This window comes from Hypanus sabinus, chromosome 7, assembly GCF_030144855.1.
Source record: "Hypanus sabinus isolate sHypSab1 chromosome 7, sHypSab1.hap1, whole genome shotgun sequence".
NCBI lineage: Eukaryota > Metazoa > Chordata > Chondrichthyes > Myliobatiformes > Dasyatidae > Hypanus > Hypanus sabinus.
Window position 1 is genome coordinate 79,072,980 of NC_082712.1, and position 17,007 is coordinate 79,089,986.

Below are 17,007 nucleotides of genomic sequence, written 5' to 3' on the forward strand. Positions count from 1 at the left end.
AATAACCATGCAGAATAAAGGATAACGACTGTTGAAAGAGTGCAGTGCAGGCAGACGATGCAGTGCAAGATCACAATGAGGTAGAGGGCGTAGGTCAGAGGTGAGGGGAAACGATACAGGAGGAACCTGAGGGGCAATGTCGTCACACAGACGGTGGTGGGTATGTGGAATGTGCTGCCTGAGGAAGTGATCGAGACAGACACTGCAGAGAGTTGGACAGGCTGATCAACACCTCCACACTCCCAACCACCACTACTTTATCATTTCCTGTTGGTCCCCTTGTGTACAGCCCAGCACCATGGACATCCAGTCTAAGTAAATAAACTATCTTCTGTATTCAAATTTATTGTGTTCCCTACTACTGCACAGGATCGAAATAAGCTGCAGAGAGTTGTAAACTCAGTCAGTTCCATCATGGGCTCTAACCTCCGTAGTATCCAGGACATCTTCAAGGAGTGATGCCTTAAAAAGGCGACATCCATCATTAAGACCCCCAGCACCCAGGGCATGCCTTGTTCTCATTACTACCATCAGGGAGGAGGTACAGGAGCCTGAAGGCACACACTCAATGATTCAGGAACAGCTTCTTCCCCTTTGCCATCTGATTTCTGAATGGACATTGAACCCATGAACACTACCTCAATACTTTTTTATTTCTATTTTTGCACTGCTTATTTAATCTAACTATTTAATATATCTAAGTACTTACTGTAGTTCAGGTTTTTTTCTCTATTATTCAAGTCGTTCAAGTTTATTGTCATTTTGACCATAAACTGCTGGTACAGTACACTGTAAAAACAAAACAACGTTCCTCCAGGACCCTGGTGCTACATGAAACAACACAAATCTACACTAGACTATGTGAGATAGCACAAGGCTACACTAGACTACGTAAAACAATATAAAAATCACACTAGACTACGGACCTGCACAGGACTACAGAAAGTACACAAAACTGTGCAGGGCTATATATTGCATTGTGCTGCTGCCACAAAGACAAGAAATTTCATGACATATGCCGGTGATATTAAACCTGATTCTGATGTTTTGTGTAATTTTTGTGCTGCATTGGTTCCGAAGTAACAATTATTTTGTTCCGATAGATAGCCACAAAAAAGTACAGCCCTTCGGCCCTTCTAGTCTGTGCTGAACCATTTAAGTGCCTACTCCCATCGACCTGCACCAGAGTATGGCCCTCCATCCCCTGACCATCCGTGTACCTATCCAAACTTCTCTGAAACGTTGAAATCGAGCTCACATGCACCACTTGCGCTGGCAGCTCGTTCCACACTCTGAGTGAAGAAGATTCCCCTCATGTTCTGCTTAAACTTTGCACCTTTCAGCCTTAACCCATGACCTCTGGTTGTGTCCTACACAACCTCAGTGCAAAAAGCCTGCTTGCATTTACCCTATCTATACCCCTCATAAGTCTGTACTGAACCCAGATGAAGTTACACTAACCACTACACTGCCCGAGACACATGCACACCCCCAGGTGCACCTTGTTCTGTACAAGGATGGTCATGTACTCACCAATACCCAGACAAGGGTCACTCTGAGGATTTTGCTGGGGGCAGCCTATAGGTGTCTCCCCGCTTCCTGCACCAACAGGGCAAGCCCACAGCTTACTAACCCGAACCTGTACGTCTTTGGACCGTGGGAGGAAACCAGAGCCCCCGGAGGAAATCCGCGTGGTCACAGGGAGAACGTACAAACTCCTGACCGACAGCAGCGGGAATTGAACCCGGGTCGCCGGGAATGTGAAGCGTTGTGCTAAGCACTCTGCTGCCCGAGACACACGAATGCACAGGCCGACTCAGTTCCATGTAAGGATGGTCATGTACTCACCAATACCCAGACAAGACACTCTGAGACCTGATTTCCCCAGGTTCCTGTAAAAAGAAAGACATTGAATATTTTATAAATGTTGCCAGGATCAACGGGAGACTCGGGTGTAATATGGGGGCCTAGTAGTTGTTGCAGATACTGAGATAGAGTGAAAAGCTTCCCCTGTGGGCCATCCAGACAGATCTTTCCTAACAATGAATATACCAGAGTAGTAAACGAGAAGACAGAATGGAGTGTTACACTTACAGAGAAAGTGCAGTGAAGGCAGACAAATAAAATGCAGGAGCCATATCGAGATAGACTGGCAGATCTTGATTGTATAAGGAATCCAGTCAAGAGGTGCTATTGGAGAAGGCTCAGAGGAAGTTCATGTGAATGATCCCTGGAATGAAAGGGTTAACCTAGGAGGAGCAGTTAACGGCTCTGGGCCTGTACTCACGGGAGTCTAGAAGAACGAGGGGATCTCATTGAAACCTATCGAATGTTGAAAGGCCCGGACAGAGTGGATGTGGAGAGGATGTTTCCTATGGTGGGGGAGCCTAAGACCAAAGGCTACAGCCTCAGAACAGAGGGGCATCCTTTAGAACGGAGATGAAGAGGAATTTCTTTAACCCAGGGGTTTATAACCCTTTTTATGCCATGGAACCTTATCATTAACTGATGGGGGGGGGGGGTCCATGAACACCCATGTTGGGAACCACTGCTCTAGCCAGATGCTGGTCAGTCTGTAGAATTCATTGCCATAGGCGGCTTTTGAGGCCGACATTGGGTATATTTAAAGCAGAGTTTGATAGGTTGTTGATTAGTCAGGGCATCAAAGGTTACAGGGAGAAGGCAGGAGACTGGTGGAGAGGGATAATAAATCAGCCTGGATGATGGAATGTGGAATCTGCTTCTATGCCTTATGGTCTGAGAGGTGAGAAGATAACCTTGAGCCAGGAGGTACATCTTCTCAAGCTTTCATATCTTCTGCCCGATCGCAGCAGGGCTCCGTGATTGTGGGATAGTCGGGGTTCACAACCTGGGGCCCATGGACTCGTTCCTGAATGATATTAGTTCATGATGTAGAGAAGGTTGGGAGCTCCTGGTGTAAAGGGAAATTCATTGCAAGCAGGCGTGGCTGGATTTGAGTCACTCCTGATGCACCCCTCTTCCAAAGTGAAAGGGGCCACAAACGTGGCCTGTGTCCAAACGCATCCAGAATCCCGTAAAGGTTTTCCTGATACACCCTGTCAGACACCTTCAGGTTGACAGAGAGAATGACAGCGGGCAGACCAGCCTTCCGGGAGAGGTGGGCCGGGTCCACGAACCGCACAAACTATAGGGGGACCTCAGCAGCTCAGGTAGCATCTGTGGCATCAGTTCCCCTCCAACATCACCCTCCTCCGTCCGGCGGGACTGGTCCTCACCCTCACCCAGTTTTCCTTCAGCTCCTCCCACTTCCTACAAACTCGAGGAGTAGCCATGGGCCCCAGGTAGCCCCAGATAGGTAAAATTTGGACTCAAAGTTAATGAAGTCAACTAGCTCAGCATGCGTGCAGGAGGCAGCGCCAGTGCAGTCGTCAATGTAGCGAAGGAAAAGAGGGGGATGGATACCCGTATAGACTTGGAACATGGACTGTTCCACAAAGCCAACAAAAAGGCAGGCATTACTGGGACCCATACGGGTCCATGTTTTCTGGGAAGTGAGCTGGCCTTGATGCGAAGAAACTTTTGAGTCAGGCACGGGTCGATGTTTGACTCCATTTCACCATTTAGAGCGTCCATTAATCGCTGATTTAAGAGTCGAGCAAGATTGAGACATCGCGGGGAATGTATAAGGTGAGCGAGAATTACAGTGCTGACCACTGCCTGAGGAGGACTATTGCTGTGGCAGGTGAGTAAGCCTCTCTGCCTCGTGCAGTACCCTTCTCTCTCGATGGAAGTCGCCGATATCGTAGGATGTTATCGTGGTTCTGCTGTTTATGGACTGTGGACATTTCATATTCTGTGTGTTTTTTTTAAAATCGCCCGTCCCTTTTCCTTTTTGTTGCGTTGTTTGGGGGTTGATGTTCCTGTGTGGGAGAGGGGGGCTTTGGGGGTTGATTATTAGTTTGCTGTTCTCTTTTGTACGGGGGGGGGGTGAGTTTGTTGTTTCTCTCTGAACGACTTTCTTGTTCTTTGTTTCATGGCTCTCTGGAGAACACAAATTTCAGGGTTGTATACGGATACATGCTTTTATAAGGCCCTTTGCACCTTTGAAATCTTCCCTCAGTCTTCTAGTTACATCCTTGTAAATGTTCTCTGTACTCTTTCAACCTTATTTACATCTTTCCTCTGGGCAGGTGACAGTGACTGAGCACTATACTCCAAATTAGGCCTCACCAATGTCTCGTATAACTTCAACGTAACATCCCATCTCCTGTACTCAACCTGAAGGCCAATGAGCCAAAAGCTTTCTTTGCAACCCTATCTACCTGAGACGCCACTTTCAATGAATTATGGAGCTGTATTCCCAGATCCCTTTGTTCCACCACACTCCTCAGTGCCCCGCCATTCCCTGTTTGGTCCTACTGACGTGCAACACCTCACACCTGTCTGCACTGAATTCCATCTGACATTCTTCAGCCCATTTTTCCAGCTGGACCAGACTCCGCAGCAAAACCACGACTCTTCCCGGCTGTCGACTACACCCCAATCTTGGTGCCATCCGCAAATCTTGTTGGTCTTATGTGTAACTAACAATGAGGCTCCCTGCTCATCCCTGCATCCCAGAGTCAGTCCACACAACCTCTCCTTGTAGCTCAAGCCCCCGCCCCCCCCCCGAAGTTTGGGCAACATCCTGGTAAATCTTTGCCGTACCCTTTCGAAGTTCAAAGTACATTTATCATCAAACTCTGTACACTGTACAAAACCTTGAGATTTGTCTGCTTGCGTGCAGCCACAAAATAAAGAAACATAATAGAACCCATTTAAAAAAAAACAAATAACAAAGACCGGGAAACAAAAGAGAACAAATCATGCAAACAATAAGAAACAAGATGCAGAACATGGACCGCAGAGTCCACGAAAGTGAATCCATAGCCATTAAGCCAATGCACCGCTGCCGCCCGCCCAGCAGCTTGACGCTCACAGGCCTCGGCCACACAGTCCATAAGCCCATGAGGCACAGGAGCAGAATGAGGCCTCTCGACTCATTGAGTCCTTATGGAGTGGAATGGGTTCAGAGTTGAGGTGAGTGAAGTTATCCACACTGGTTCAGGAGCCTGATGGTTGAGGGGTGGGAAGGCGGGATCGAACTGAATCCACGTCTCTGGGACTGTGAGGCAGCAACTCTACTCACTGTGCCACCCTACACCCAGCATGAAGAAGCTAGGCCAAGTCTGTGAGTCACTGACCTTGTTCTCTCCTGCAATAAAAGTGATGAGGCCGATCACACCGGCGGATGGCAGGGGAGCCTGGTCGTAGGCCTCAAGCCGCAGTGTCGCCTGCTGACAGCCGCCAGGATAGAGTCAGCAGGTTCCACCGGTGGGAGGTGTGACATGTCATCCAGCCTCGAGTCAGTGCTGCCCCTCAGTGTTCACTCAGCAGAAGGCAAGCTGTATTGTAGTGGACTGCAGAGTTCTGCAGCCTTGATGGCCTCCCGATCTGGACGTTTACTTAGCATGGCTGTATTTTACTGATATTGTACACGTGCTTGCCATCTTGTATGTGCTATGTGCTTATCACTTTTATTTAATTAGCACAGTGTCCAGAATCTCTATATGCTCCAGGGTGTATTTCGGGGGGGGGGGGGGCTTGCCAACCTCTCTCTGTTGGGTGATTGTGGCTGAAACTCAGGCCGAGTTCTTCTGAGTATCGCTAGTGATTTCTCATCGAGATTCTGCAGAGTTTGCCTGAGCTACTGCTAGTTTTTCTAATTAAATTATGTCACAAGTCTTTAGTCTGAACTGCCGAAGAGATTACTGCACGAGTTTGCTAGTGATCCTCACAACAGGTAACAATGAATAATTTGCAGCAAGGCCACAGACATGTAGGTCCAGAAAACACACAGAATATTTATCAGTAAACAGAGCAAAATAATTATTAATAAAGGCAGTTACCGAGAGGGGAGATGAACACAGCTGGGGGTGTGGGGGTAGGAGGCTTTAATGGAGGGTTGTACCTCAAAACTTAAATGTGGAGGTGGACTGAGAGAAGTGCAGGAAGGAGGATATTCCAGAGCAAGGGTGGGGGATAGGGGCTCTGGAAGGAGAATGTTGAAGAAGGGGTAGAAGGTAGGGCTGAGAAGGGCATGGTAGGTGAAGTTGGGGATGAACAGGGGTAATGGGGATAAGGTGAGTTAGAGGAGGGGAGTAGATGAGGTTGAGGAGGGGAGTAGGTGAGGTGAGTGATTTGAGGTTGAGGGATGTTGAGGTGAGGTCGCTGTCGAGTAAGTTGAGGTTGAGGGACATGAAGTTGAGGCGGGGTTGAGGTGGAAGATGAGATTGAGGAAAGTGAGGTGGAAAATGAGGTAGAGAGAGATAAGGTTGAGGGAGGTGAGGGAGCCAAGTTGAGGTGAAAGGTAAAACTGAATTTGAGGGAGGAGAGGTTGAGGGAGGTGAAGCTGAGATGAAGATGAGTTTGAGGTTGACAGAGAGGAGGATGAGGTGAGAGAGGTGAAGTTGAGGTTGGGGGATGAGGTGAGATTGAGGCTGAGGAAGGTGAGTGAGGTTGAGGTTCAGAAGGTAAGGTTGAAGGAAGGAGGTGAGGTTAAGGGAGGAAAGTGAGGTTGAGGGAATGAGGTGAGGAAGGTAAGGTTGAGGGAAGGAGGTGAGGTTAAGGGAGGAAAGTGAAGTTGAGGGGATGAGGCTGAGGAAGGTGAAAGAGGTTGAGGGAAGGAGGTGAGGTTGAGGTTCAGAAGGTAAGGTTGAGGGAAGGAGGTGAGGTTAAGGGAGGAAAGTGAGGTTGAGGGAATGAGGTGAGGAAGGTAAGGTTGAGGGAAGGAGGTGAGGTTAAGGGAGGAAAGTGAGGTTGAGGGAATGAGGTGAGGAAGGTAAGGTTGAGGGAAGGAGGTGAGGTTGAGGTGAGGAAGGTAAGGTTGAGGGAAGGAGGTGAGGTTAAGGGAGGAAAGTGAGGTTGAGGGAATGAGGTGAGGAAGGTAAGGTTGAGGAAAGGAGGTGAGGTTAAGGGAGGAAAGTGAGGTTGAGGGAATGAGGTGAGGAAGGTAAGGTTGAGGGAAGGAGGTGAGGTTGAGGTGAGGAAGGTAAGGTTGAGGGAAGGAGGTGAGGTTAAGGGAGGAAAGTGAGATTGAAGGAATGTGAGAAAGGTAAGGTTGAGGGAAGGAGGTGAGGTTAAGGGAGGAAAGTGAGGTTGAGGGAATGAGGTGAGGAAGGTAAGGTTGAGGGAAGGAGGTGAGGTTAAGGGAGGAAAGTGAAGTTGAGGGGATGAGGCTGAGGAAGGTGAAAGAGGTTGAGGGAAGGAGGTGAGGTTGAGGTTCAGAAGGTAAGGTTGAGGGAAGGAGGTGAGGTTAAGGGAGGAAAGTGAGGTTGAGGGAATGAGGTGAGGAAGGTAAGGTTGAGGGAAGGAGGTGAGGTTAAGGGAGGAAAGTGAGGTTGAGGGAATGAGGTGAGGAAGGTAAGGTTGAGGAAAAAAGGTGAGGTTAAGGGAGGAAAGTGAGGTTGAGGGAATGAGGTGAGGAAAGGAGGTGAGGTTAAGGGAGGAAAGTGAGGTTGAGGGAATGAGGTGAGGAAGGTAAGGTTGAGGGAAGGAGGTGAGGTTGAGGTTCAGAAGGTAAGGTTGAGGGAAGGAGGTGAGATTGAGGAAGGTAAGGAAGAGTTGAGAGAAGTTGACGCTGAGGGAGGGAGGCGAAGTTGAGTGGGTGAGGTTGAGGGAGATGGAGGGGGATGTTTCTGAAGGGAGGAAGGATTGAGGAGCAGAGGGAGGGACGGGAAAGGGAATCCCAAACTGGGAGCCTCCAGCTCACCTGTAGACCATGCCGGTCTGCTGGGACACCGTGTCGGCCAGCGAGATGCGGCATTCGCGGAGGAAGGTCTCCAGCTTCTGCTTCTCCCAGGCCGCCCTGGCTTCCTCGGTAACCGGGTAGTCATCCGTCAGCCCGGGCCCTCGGTCCTTCGGCAGCCGGACCGGCGGTCCCACCGACCTGGGCTTCTTGTTGGTGTTGAGGCCGTAGAGTTCCTCCACTGAGAACTTGCCTCCCCTCCCGGACCCCCCGCCTCCCCCTCCCGAGTCCCGGCCGGATCGGGAACCCACCATCGCGCCCCACCCCTCCGGGCACTCACTAAATCTGCACACTTACTTTCCTTGCACGCTCACACCATGCACACTTTACACGCGGTCCCTCGGTACTCACTGGCGGGTTGACACGCGTGCACACTCACACTCTCGGGACAACACGCGAGCTAGCAAGCGCCACTGTTCAAAATTCCTCACCGCCAGCCCTCTACGCTACACTCTGATGCTTGCACACTCAACCCCCCACGATCACGACTGTGCCTGACTCTCCCCGACCCAGCTACGCACCCTCTGTTCTCTCACACTACGGAGTTTCCACTCTTGCACGGCAGCCCGCGACCCAGCCACAGATTGATAGACGGAGAACTTCAAGCACCGGCTCTCCGGGACACTAACAGCTCCCGTGTTGCTGTGTCTGTGATATATGAACCTTCCGGAACGACCCACACTAACCTGTAACGTTAGAGCCTGAGGGCACACGGCCTGCAGCTCCCTTTCTGTATCTGTGTGCGCGCCTTCCCCTCCCAATAACGTTTTGTAGGTGTTCAGAGATCGGATGCGCCCAGTCAGAGACCTTCTGATTTTTGTGACCTTCTGAACTGGATATTTTTGGTTCTAATTGTGTATCCTTCCAATAAAAATCCACAGAATGTACGTTAAATTATGTTTTTCTTGTGAATGCTGCTCAGCTGATGCTGGATATGGTGATGCTGCTCCAAGTAAGTTTCTCTTTGCAGACATGGACTTCTGCAGATGACCACAAACTCCACTTTGACTTTGGGAGTGTGCAAGGGAGCTTCACTCTGTGTCTGACCCAGGGAGTGTGTGATGGGTGTGTGCAAGGGAGCTTCACTCTGTGTCTGACCCAGGGAGTGTGTGATGGGAGTGTGCAAGGGAGCTTCACTCTGTGTCTGATCCTGGGAGTGTGTGATGGGACGGTGTAGAGGGAGCTTCACTCTGTGTCTGACCCTGGGAGTGTGTGATGGGACAGTGTAGAGGGAGCTTCACTCTGTGTCTGACCCTGGGAGTGTGTGGTGGGACAGTGTAGAGGGAGCTTCACTCTGTGTCTGACCCTGGGAGTGTGTGATGGGACAGTGTAGAGGGAGCTTCACTCTGTGTCTGACCCTGGGAGTGTGTGATGGGACGGTGTAGAGGGAGTTTCACTCTGTGTCTGACCCTGGGAGTGTGTGATGGGACAGTGTAGAGGGAGCTTCACTCTGTGTCTGACCCTGGGAGTGTGTGATGGGACAGTGTAGAGGGAGCTTCACTCTGTGTCTGACCCTGGGAGTGTGTGATGGGACAGTGTAGAGGGAGTTTCACTCTGTGTCTGACCCTTTTTTAAAATTTCTTTTATTACAAAATCCTTTATTACAAATTTCGGTGCTATACAATATATACAAAACAGTGGCAAACACAATTACTGCACTACAAATAGACAATAGACATTACACCAGAATGTTGCCATCCCTGTCCACGATGGCATTCACACCCCGCGGAGCCCAACGGTCTCGAAACTCCTCCAAGGCCGCTGTGGACTGCGCGTGTTCTTTTTCAATATTTACCCGGGCACGAACATACCCCCTAAACATTGCCAGGCAGTCTGCCCGGGGAGATCCTCCCGCCACCCGTTTCCAAGACCCTCGGATGGCGGATTTCGCCAGCCCCAGGAGCAAGTTGACCAGGACATCCTCATCCCTCCATGCCCCCTTCCTTACTGGATGACCATATATAAACAGGGTGGGACTAAAATGCAGCCAGAAGGCGAGAAGCAGCCCACGCAAATATGCAAAAAGAGGCTGCAGCCTCACACACTCCATGTACATGTGGTACACGGTCTCCTCCAGCCCGCAGAAGTGGCATGTGGGTGGGAAGTCCATGTACAAACTGAAAAACTTATTGCAGGGCACTGCCCTATGCAGTACCCTCCAGCTGAGATCCCCCAGGTGCATGGGAAGAACCCCGGCGTAAAGGGACTTCCAGTGGGGACCCTCCTCACCTCTGGGTGGAAGGACCGACCGCCATGGCGTGTCGGGACGGTGTACAAGGGCAAGGAAGTGGAGGATGTGGAGTAGCAGCCCATACAGATACCTCCTACTTGCATCCCTGAATGGGACTGTGGGTATCGATGAGAGACGGCTCAAGTTGTGCGGACACGGCTCCCGGAGAAGATTGCGGGGTCTGGGCCCGACCAGCAGCTCGGCCTGAGTCGGTCCACACAACTGAGCCGCACCGACAGCCACTGAGGTAGGGCAAGGGCCGGCCAGGACCCCGCCCTCCGCCTGAGGAGGGGATTCCCGGCCTGAGGCGACCATGTTCCAGACTCTCATTAGGTCCTGATAGAAGCCAGGCAGACTCCGCAAAGCCGTACGGCTGACACCCGCCGGTGGTAGCCGCATGTCTTCATGAAGACAGCAGCCCCTCCGGAGGAAGAAAGTCGCCAACACGTGCCACCTGGGAGGGTGCTCGGCGTACAGGAATCTCTGCAGAGTCCTGAGGCGGAGAGCCGCCAGCTGCGTTCGGACGCACACCAGCGACTGTCCGCCCTCTCCCACTGGGAGACTCAAGACCGCTGCAGAGACCCAGTGTTTCCTGTTGCCCCAGAAGAAGTCCACTAACTTCCTCTGCAGTCTTGCAACAAATGGGGCAGGAGGGGCCAAGGTGACCATCCGATACCACAACATGGAGGCCACCAGCTGATTTATGACCTCCACCCTGCCTCGATAGGAAAGCACCCTGAGAAGGCCTGACCAGCACCCCAGCCGGGCCATGACTTTTGTCTCCAGGTCCTGCCAGTTCGTCAGCCAGGTCTCCCCAGAAGGACTCAGGTAGACGCCTAGTACTCCACTCAAAAGCTCTCATCTCCTCCGGCAGAGACTTCACCTGCCACTGACCCACTAAGAGTCCGGAACATTTCGCCCAGTTGATCCTGGCGGAGGATGCCGCCGAGAAAACGTCTTGGCACTCGCGCATCTTCCGCAGGTCATTGGGATCTGTCATCATGAGGAGTACATCATCGGCGTAGGCCGAGAGGACGACCTCCATGTCCGGTTCACGCAGAACCAGACCTGACAGCCTTCGCCGTAGGAGGCTCAGGAATGGCTCGACACAGATCGCATACAATTAACCGGACATGGGGCATCCCTGACGTACTCCTCTCCTGAAGGGAATGGGCGCTGCCAGTGATCCATTGACCTTAACAAGGCACTCTGTGGCAGAGTAGAGGAGCCGAACTCAGGCCCCAAAGTGTGGTCCGAGCCCAAAGGCCTGCAGAGTGCCCACCAGGAAACTGTGGTCTACCCGGTCAAACGCCTTCTCCTGGTCAAGAGAAAGAAACGCTGCCGGGGACCCAGTCTCCTGGTGCAGGTGGATCAGGTCCCGTACTAGGTGGACATTGTCCTGGATGGAGCGGCCCGGGACCCAGTCTCCTGGTGCAGGTGGATCAGGTCCCGTACTAGGTGGACATTGTCCTGGATGGAGCGGCCCGGGACCCAGTCTCCTGGTGCAGGTGGATCAGGTCCCGTACTAGGTGGACATTGTCCTGGATGGAGCGGCCCGGGACCCAGTCTCCTGGTGCAGGTGGATCAGGTCCCGTACTAGGTGGACATTGTCCTGGATGGAGCGGCCCGGGACCCAGTCTCCTGGTGCAGGTGGATCAGGTCCCGTACAAGGTGGACATTGTCCTGGATGGAGCGGCCCGGGACTGTGTAAGATTGGTCAGGATGAATCACCTGTCTCAGTACTGAACTAAGACGGTTGGCCATTGCCCTGGCGAAGATCTTGTAGTCCGCGCACAAGAGGGAGACCGGGCACCAGTTCTTTAGCAGGCGAAGGTCTCCCTTCTTGGGCAGCAGGACCACGACAGCTCTCCGCCATGAGAGGGGCAATTCCCTGGTGGCTAGGCTCTCCCCTAGAACAAGGCTGTAATCGACCCCCAGGACATCCCAAAAAGCCTGATAAAACTCCACACTCAGACCATCTAAGCCAGGGGATTTACCCCTCCGGATTTGCCGAAGGGCAGTAGACAGCTCCTCCCCACTCAGGGGGCGTCCAGACGCGCTGCGTCTTCTGGGCTGACCTTTGGCAAATCTTCCCAGACCTCACTGCACGCCCCCCGCATTTGACGGATCCGGTGAGAATAAGGACCGATAGAAAGTGCGGACTTTGATAATTTCGTCAGGATCCGTGATGGAGGAGCCATCAGCAGCCAGTAGCTCCACCAGCTGCTTTTGAACTCCCCGCCACTTCTCCAACGAGTAGAAGAAGGGTGAGCCGCGGTCCAAATCTTGCAGCATTTGGATCCGCGACCTCACATACGCACTACGGGACTGCTGGAGCAGCAGATTCCTGAGTGAGTCCTTCTTCTCCTGGTATTCCTGCCACGTTTGATGGTCTCCACCGGTCGGACCAAGACGGGACTCTAGGTCAAGCAACGCTCTCTCAAGCCGCTCAATCTCAGAGCCCCGCCTCTTTGTCGACCCCCTAGTGTACTCCCGACATAAAAACCGGATTTGGGCCTTGCCCACATCCAACCACAGCCGTAGGGAGCAGAACTCTCTCCGTCTCTCTCTCCAGGTGGCCCAGAACGCTCGGAATGAATCCCGGAATCGGCTGTCCTCCAGTAGCCGGTTGCTAAAGTGCCAATACCCGGATCCCACCCGAGGGTGCAGAGGAGTAAATTCCATCCACACAAGGTGATGATCCGAGCACGACACCGGCCGCATGGAGGAATCCGACACGCGGGAGACATAGGCCCGAGAGATATACAGGCGGTCTATCCGGGAACCCCCCTCTCTCGATCTTCTGGAGAAGGCGCTAGAGTCGGGGTGAAGATTCCGCCAGCTGTCCACCAAGTCAAAGGAGCCGACTAGCTCCTTTAACCTTTTCGCCGATGCCGGGTCGCGTTGGAGGCCCGAGCGGTCCTCCACCTCGAGGGTACAGTTGAAGTCTCCCCCGAGGACGACGCAGTCCCCCGGGTCGATGGAACTCAGCAAGGCGGACCGCTGACAGAATAGGCGCGTCTGCATCACCCCGCACCTCGGAGCGTACACGTTGATAAAATGCAGCGGTACTCCATCCAGGCGCACAGCCAGGTGGAGCAGACGGCCGGGCTAAACATCTCGGACTCCTACGATTTCTGGCCGGAAGGTTGGGGCCAACAGGATCGCCACCCCACTAGAGTTGGAGCTAAGGTGACTCATGTAGACCCCGCCCTGCCACTCCAGGAGCCAAGCGGACTCGTCCCCCGGGGTGGTATGGATCTCCTGCAGGAAACTCACCGCGTATCCCCCGTCCCTGAGGACTGAGAGATTGTTATACCTGCGGAGAGAGCCCCTGCTACCGTTTACATTGAGACTAGCTATGGTAAGCTTCATGTCGGGAGCACACTAGGCCTCAGCACCAGTCCCCTTCCCACTGAGAGCGATGGCGCCCTCAGCCGCACTCTCCCGAAGAAAACCAAGAATATCCTTCACTTTCCGGGCCCGACTGCTACCATCGCTACCCTGTGACCCACCATCTCCCGAAGGAGCGAGGCTGCTTCTCATCCTGATGTCCCGCACCAGGTCATCCAGGAAGGATTTCAGCTGCCGCCTGTCATTCCCTGACACAGCATTCCCCTTCCCCTTCCCCTTCCGTCTGAGGATGACCCTCAGGGACTTCACCAGCCTCGGTATGCTAGGCCAGCGAAGCGAGGCGAGTTTAGGCCGATGCTTTACACCCACAGAGGAGTGAATAAACTCTCTGATCTCCTCCAAAGGTATCAATGGGGATTTCTCTGGAGGGGTGAGGATGTCCATTGTCTCGCTGTCAAATGAATCCCCCTCCAACCCCTCACTGCAGACAGATCCCCCACCGTCCTCCTCAGGTGGTGTATAAGGTGGCTGCCCCTGTAACCTACACTGCACAGCGGGTACCTCCCCTATACCTTCCCGCTCCACCGTCGCAGCAGTCTAACCCACAGTTGCGACGATGGAGGGAAAATCCCAAGGGACTCCCTGCAGGCCATTAGTTGATGGGGTCGGCATGCAGGTTACATCACCCTCCCCAGGAGACAGGCATGAAGAGGACCCCAGCAGCTCTGGCCCAATGGATTCACCGGCAGCCTGATGCTGACTGTGAGAGAGCCTGGTCTCCTCTCCACCTGTACTACTTAATACATTTGCCTCCAGGGAGGCGCTGACTGCTAAGTCCTGGGCGGAGGGCTCCAGGTCTGTTTTAGGCGTGCAAACAGGCCCAGCACTAGCTTCCTGCACAACCACACCACCTACCCTAGGACTGGTCTCTACATCTGGGGATTCAGGGTTAGACACAACTCCCACCCGGAACCCCACCCCTTTCTGGGACTCCCCCTCATCTGCATTCTCTGCCCTCTTGGGGGAACAATCCCATCTCCTCTTCAAGCCGGAGGAGCACACAGGTGCGGAATTCACCGACAGCGCGGTACTCTCCGCTCCTATCGCCCCGTCCAACCGTACGCTTCCCCGAGCCTCCCTCTCCACCTCAGGGCAAATGGCGTGAGCTCTGCGGTCTCGGGGGCCGACTTCTTCACGTGTTTCGACTTCTTCCTCGCTTTCTTGCCCCGCACAGATTCCACCCCGTCCCTCGCCTGAACCTCCCCGCACGTAGCCCCAGGATCACCCGCCTGAACCACAGGGGTAGGAGCAGACGTAGGAATAGGGGCAGGGTTAGAGACAGGGTCAGGGGCAGGAGCAGGGGCCGGCACAGGTGTAGGAGCAGGGATGGGATCAGGGGCAGAGGTAGCTGGGGCACAGGTTCCCGAAGTGGACCCCCTGGGTTTTCGGGTGCTAGGACAGTCCCTCCGAAAGTGCCCCACCTCCCCGCACGCATGGCACCGTGGGCGCTCAGAGCTCCAATACACCTGATAATCTACCCCCTCTTGCCGGACAGTGAACCGGCCCTCAACTTCATCCTCCCTTTCCAGTTTCATAAATACCTGTCGCGGAAAGAGATTACGGTCCGGAGGGTGCGCCTCCTGAATTTGTGCCTGATGGCAGTTATCTCTGACTGTACTTGCCCCAAGCGGGCCAGTGCGGGAAGCAGGTCCTCGTTGGGGATGAAAGGCTGTACGTGACCGAGGACGATGCGTTGTGTGGGAGCTGTCACTAGCTCCATCTGTAAAAAGATGATCTCCACCGTGATCCCTCTACTGAGGGCCCGATGCACCAACTCATCATTCCTCAGGTAAAACACCGCCTTCCCGAACTCCTTCTCAGCGGCCAAAACACCATCTCTCCCCAACAAGTCCTCCATAGCCTCCGCACACTTTTCCAGCGTAGTTCCAGTTCGCAAAATACATTGCACCCCGCGTTCAACTTTCACCGTCCGAAACAGGGCGTTGTCCGAGGCCGGAGAGGCAGCCGCCTTTGCATAACTCCCCGCAAGCCTGCGACTCCCCGCAGACTGGTCCGGCATGTTACTTGTGTGTCCGAACCGAGAATGATACGGTGGTGCTGGTTATAAAGTCTCGGAGTGAGTTGAGTAACTGGCGGGAAAAGTTCGTACTCGACGGTACCTTGCTGGCTCAGTGCCAGAAATTCCAACGCCAGGAAAGGCACCGTGAGTCCTGTAGAAACTTCCAGGCCGTGAGAGGTCGAGACGTCTCAAACGACGGTTCGGCTCCAACACCGAACGAGAATCCCGACGATAGAGATGGAAGGAGGTTGCCCCGATGTCAGTGGGGACAAACAACGTCGTTTGCCTCCGGTTTTGGGAGTGAAACTGCTTCACGGCGAGTTGCCAGCCGTCACAGCAGGGTGCTACACAGTTCGAAGCCGTAAACGAACCCCGTCCAAACTGGCAGAAAAACTCCAAACGAAGCTTCCACTCTAAACCAGCCGCTCACTTAGAAGTTCAAGGGACGTTGCAAACCAATTTCCAAGTAATTCAAGACCTTCATAAAGTAGTTTTTCCCCGATTTCTCCCAGCGCAATCAGAACAGCTCCACTCTGTGTCTGACCCTGGGAGTGTGTGATGGGACGGTGTAGAGGGAGCTTCACTCTGTGTCTGACCCCGGGAGTGTGTGATGGGACAGTGTAGAGGGAGCTTCACTCTGTGTCTGACCCTGGGAGTGTGTGATGGGACGGTGTAGAGGGAGCTTCACTCTGTGTCTGACCCCGGGAGTGTGTGATGGGACAGTGTAGAGGGAGCTTCACTCTGTGTCTGACCCTGGGAGTGTGTGATGGGACAGTGTAGAGGAGTTTCACTCTGTGTCTGACCCTGGGAGTGTGTGATGGGACAGTGTAGAGGGAGCTTCACTCTGTGTCTGACCCGGGAGTGTGTGATGGGACGGTGTAGAGGGAGATTCAGTTTGCTCCTTAACAGTGTTTTTTGTGGATTTGTTTTCGAAAGATTACTCAGTGATTAGAGCATCACATGACTGCAATTCTTCAATCTGCCACCATTCAAACGACTACCAGCCACAGCTTCAAAGGTTCATTTGCTATCAAGGCAAGTATCCATACACAACCCTGAAATTCATCTTCTCCGGATAGCCACGAAACAAAGAAAGATCATGAAAGTGGTTCAGAGAGGAACAACAAACCCAGCTCCCCCGCACAAAACTAACAGCCTCCCGACCATCAACCCCCTCCCCCACAGAACCCGGTCCAGGAACATCAACCCCAAAAAACAACCCCTCCCCACACAAAACGAACAGCCTCCCGAGCATCAACCCCTCCCCCACAGAACCCGGTCCAGGAACATCGACCCCAAAAAACAACCCCTCCCCACACAAAACAAAACTAACAGCCTCCCGACCATCAACCCCCTCCCCCACAGAACCCGGTCCAGGAACATCGACCCCAAAAAACAACCCCTCCCCGCACAAAACTAACAGCCTCCCGAGCATCAACCCCTCCCCCACAGAACCCGGTCCAGGAACATCAACCCCAAAAAACAACCCCTCCCCACACAAAACGAACAGCCTCC

The 17,007-nt window shown here is 53.2% G+C and overlaps 1 protein-coding gene across 1 annotated transcript in view; it reads right to left on the reverse strand.

The window, feature by feature from the left end:
• LOC132397487 (voltage-gated potassium channel subunit beta-1-like) overlaps positions 1 to 8,082 on the reverse strand; it is a 189,641-nt gene extending 181,559 nt beyond the window's left edge. Inside the window, exons 1-2 of the mRNA XM_059976317.1 lie at positions 7,793 to 8,082; positions 1,849 to 1,892 (exon numbers count right to left, since the gene is read on the reverse strand). Coding sequence (XP_059832300.1) covers positions 1,849 to 1,892; positions 7,793 to 8,082 — 334 coding nt within the window. The remainder of the gene's footprint in view (positions 1 to 1,848; positions 1,893 to 7,792) is intronic.
• Between the last annotated feature and the right edge of the window lie 8,925 nt (positions 8,083 to 17,007).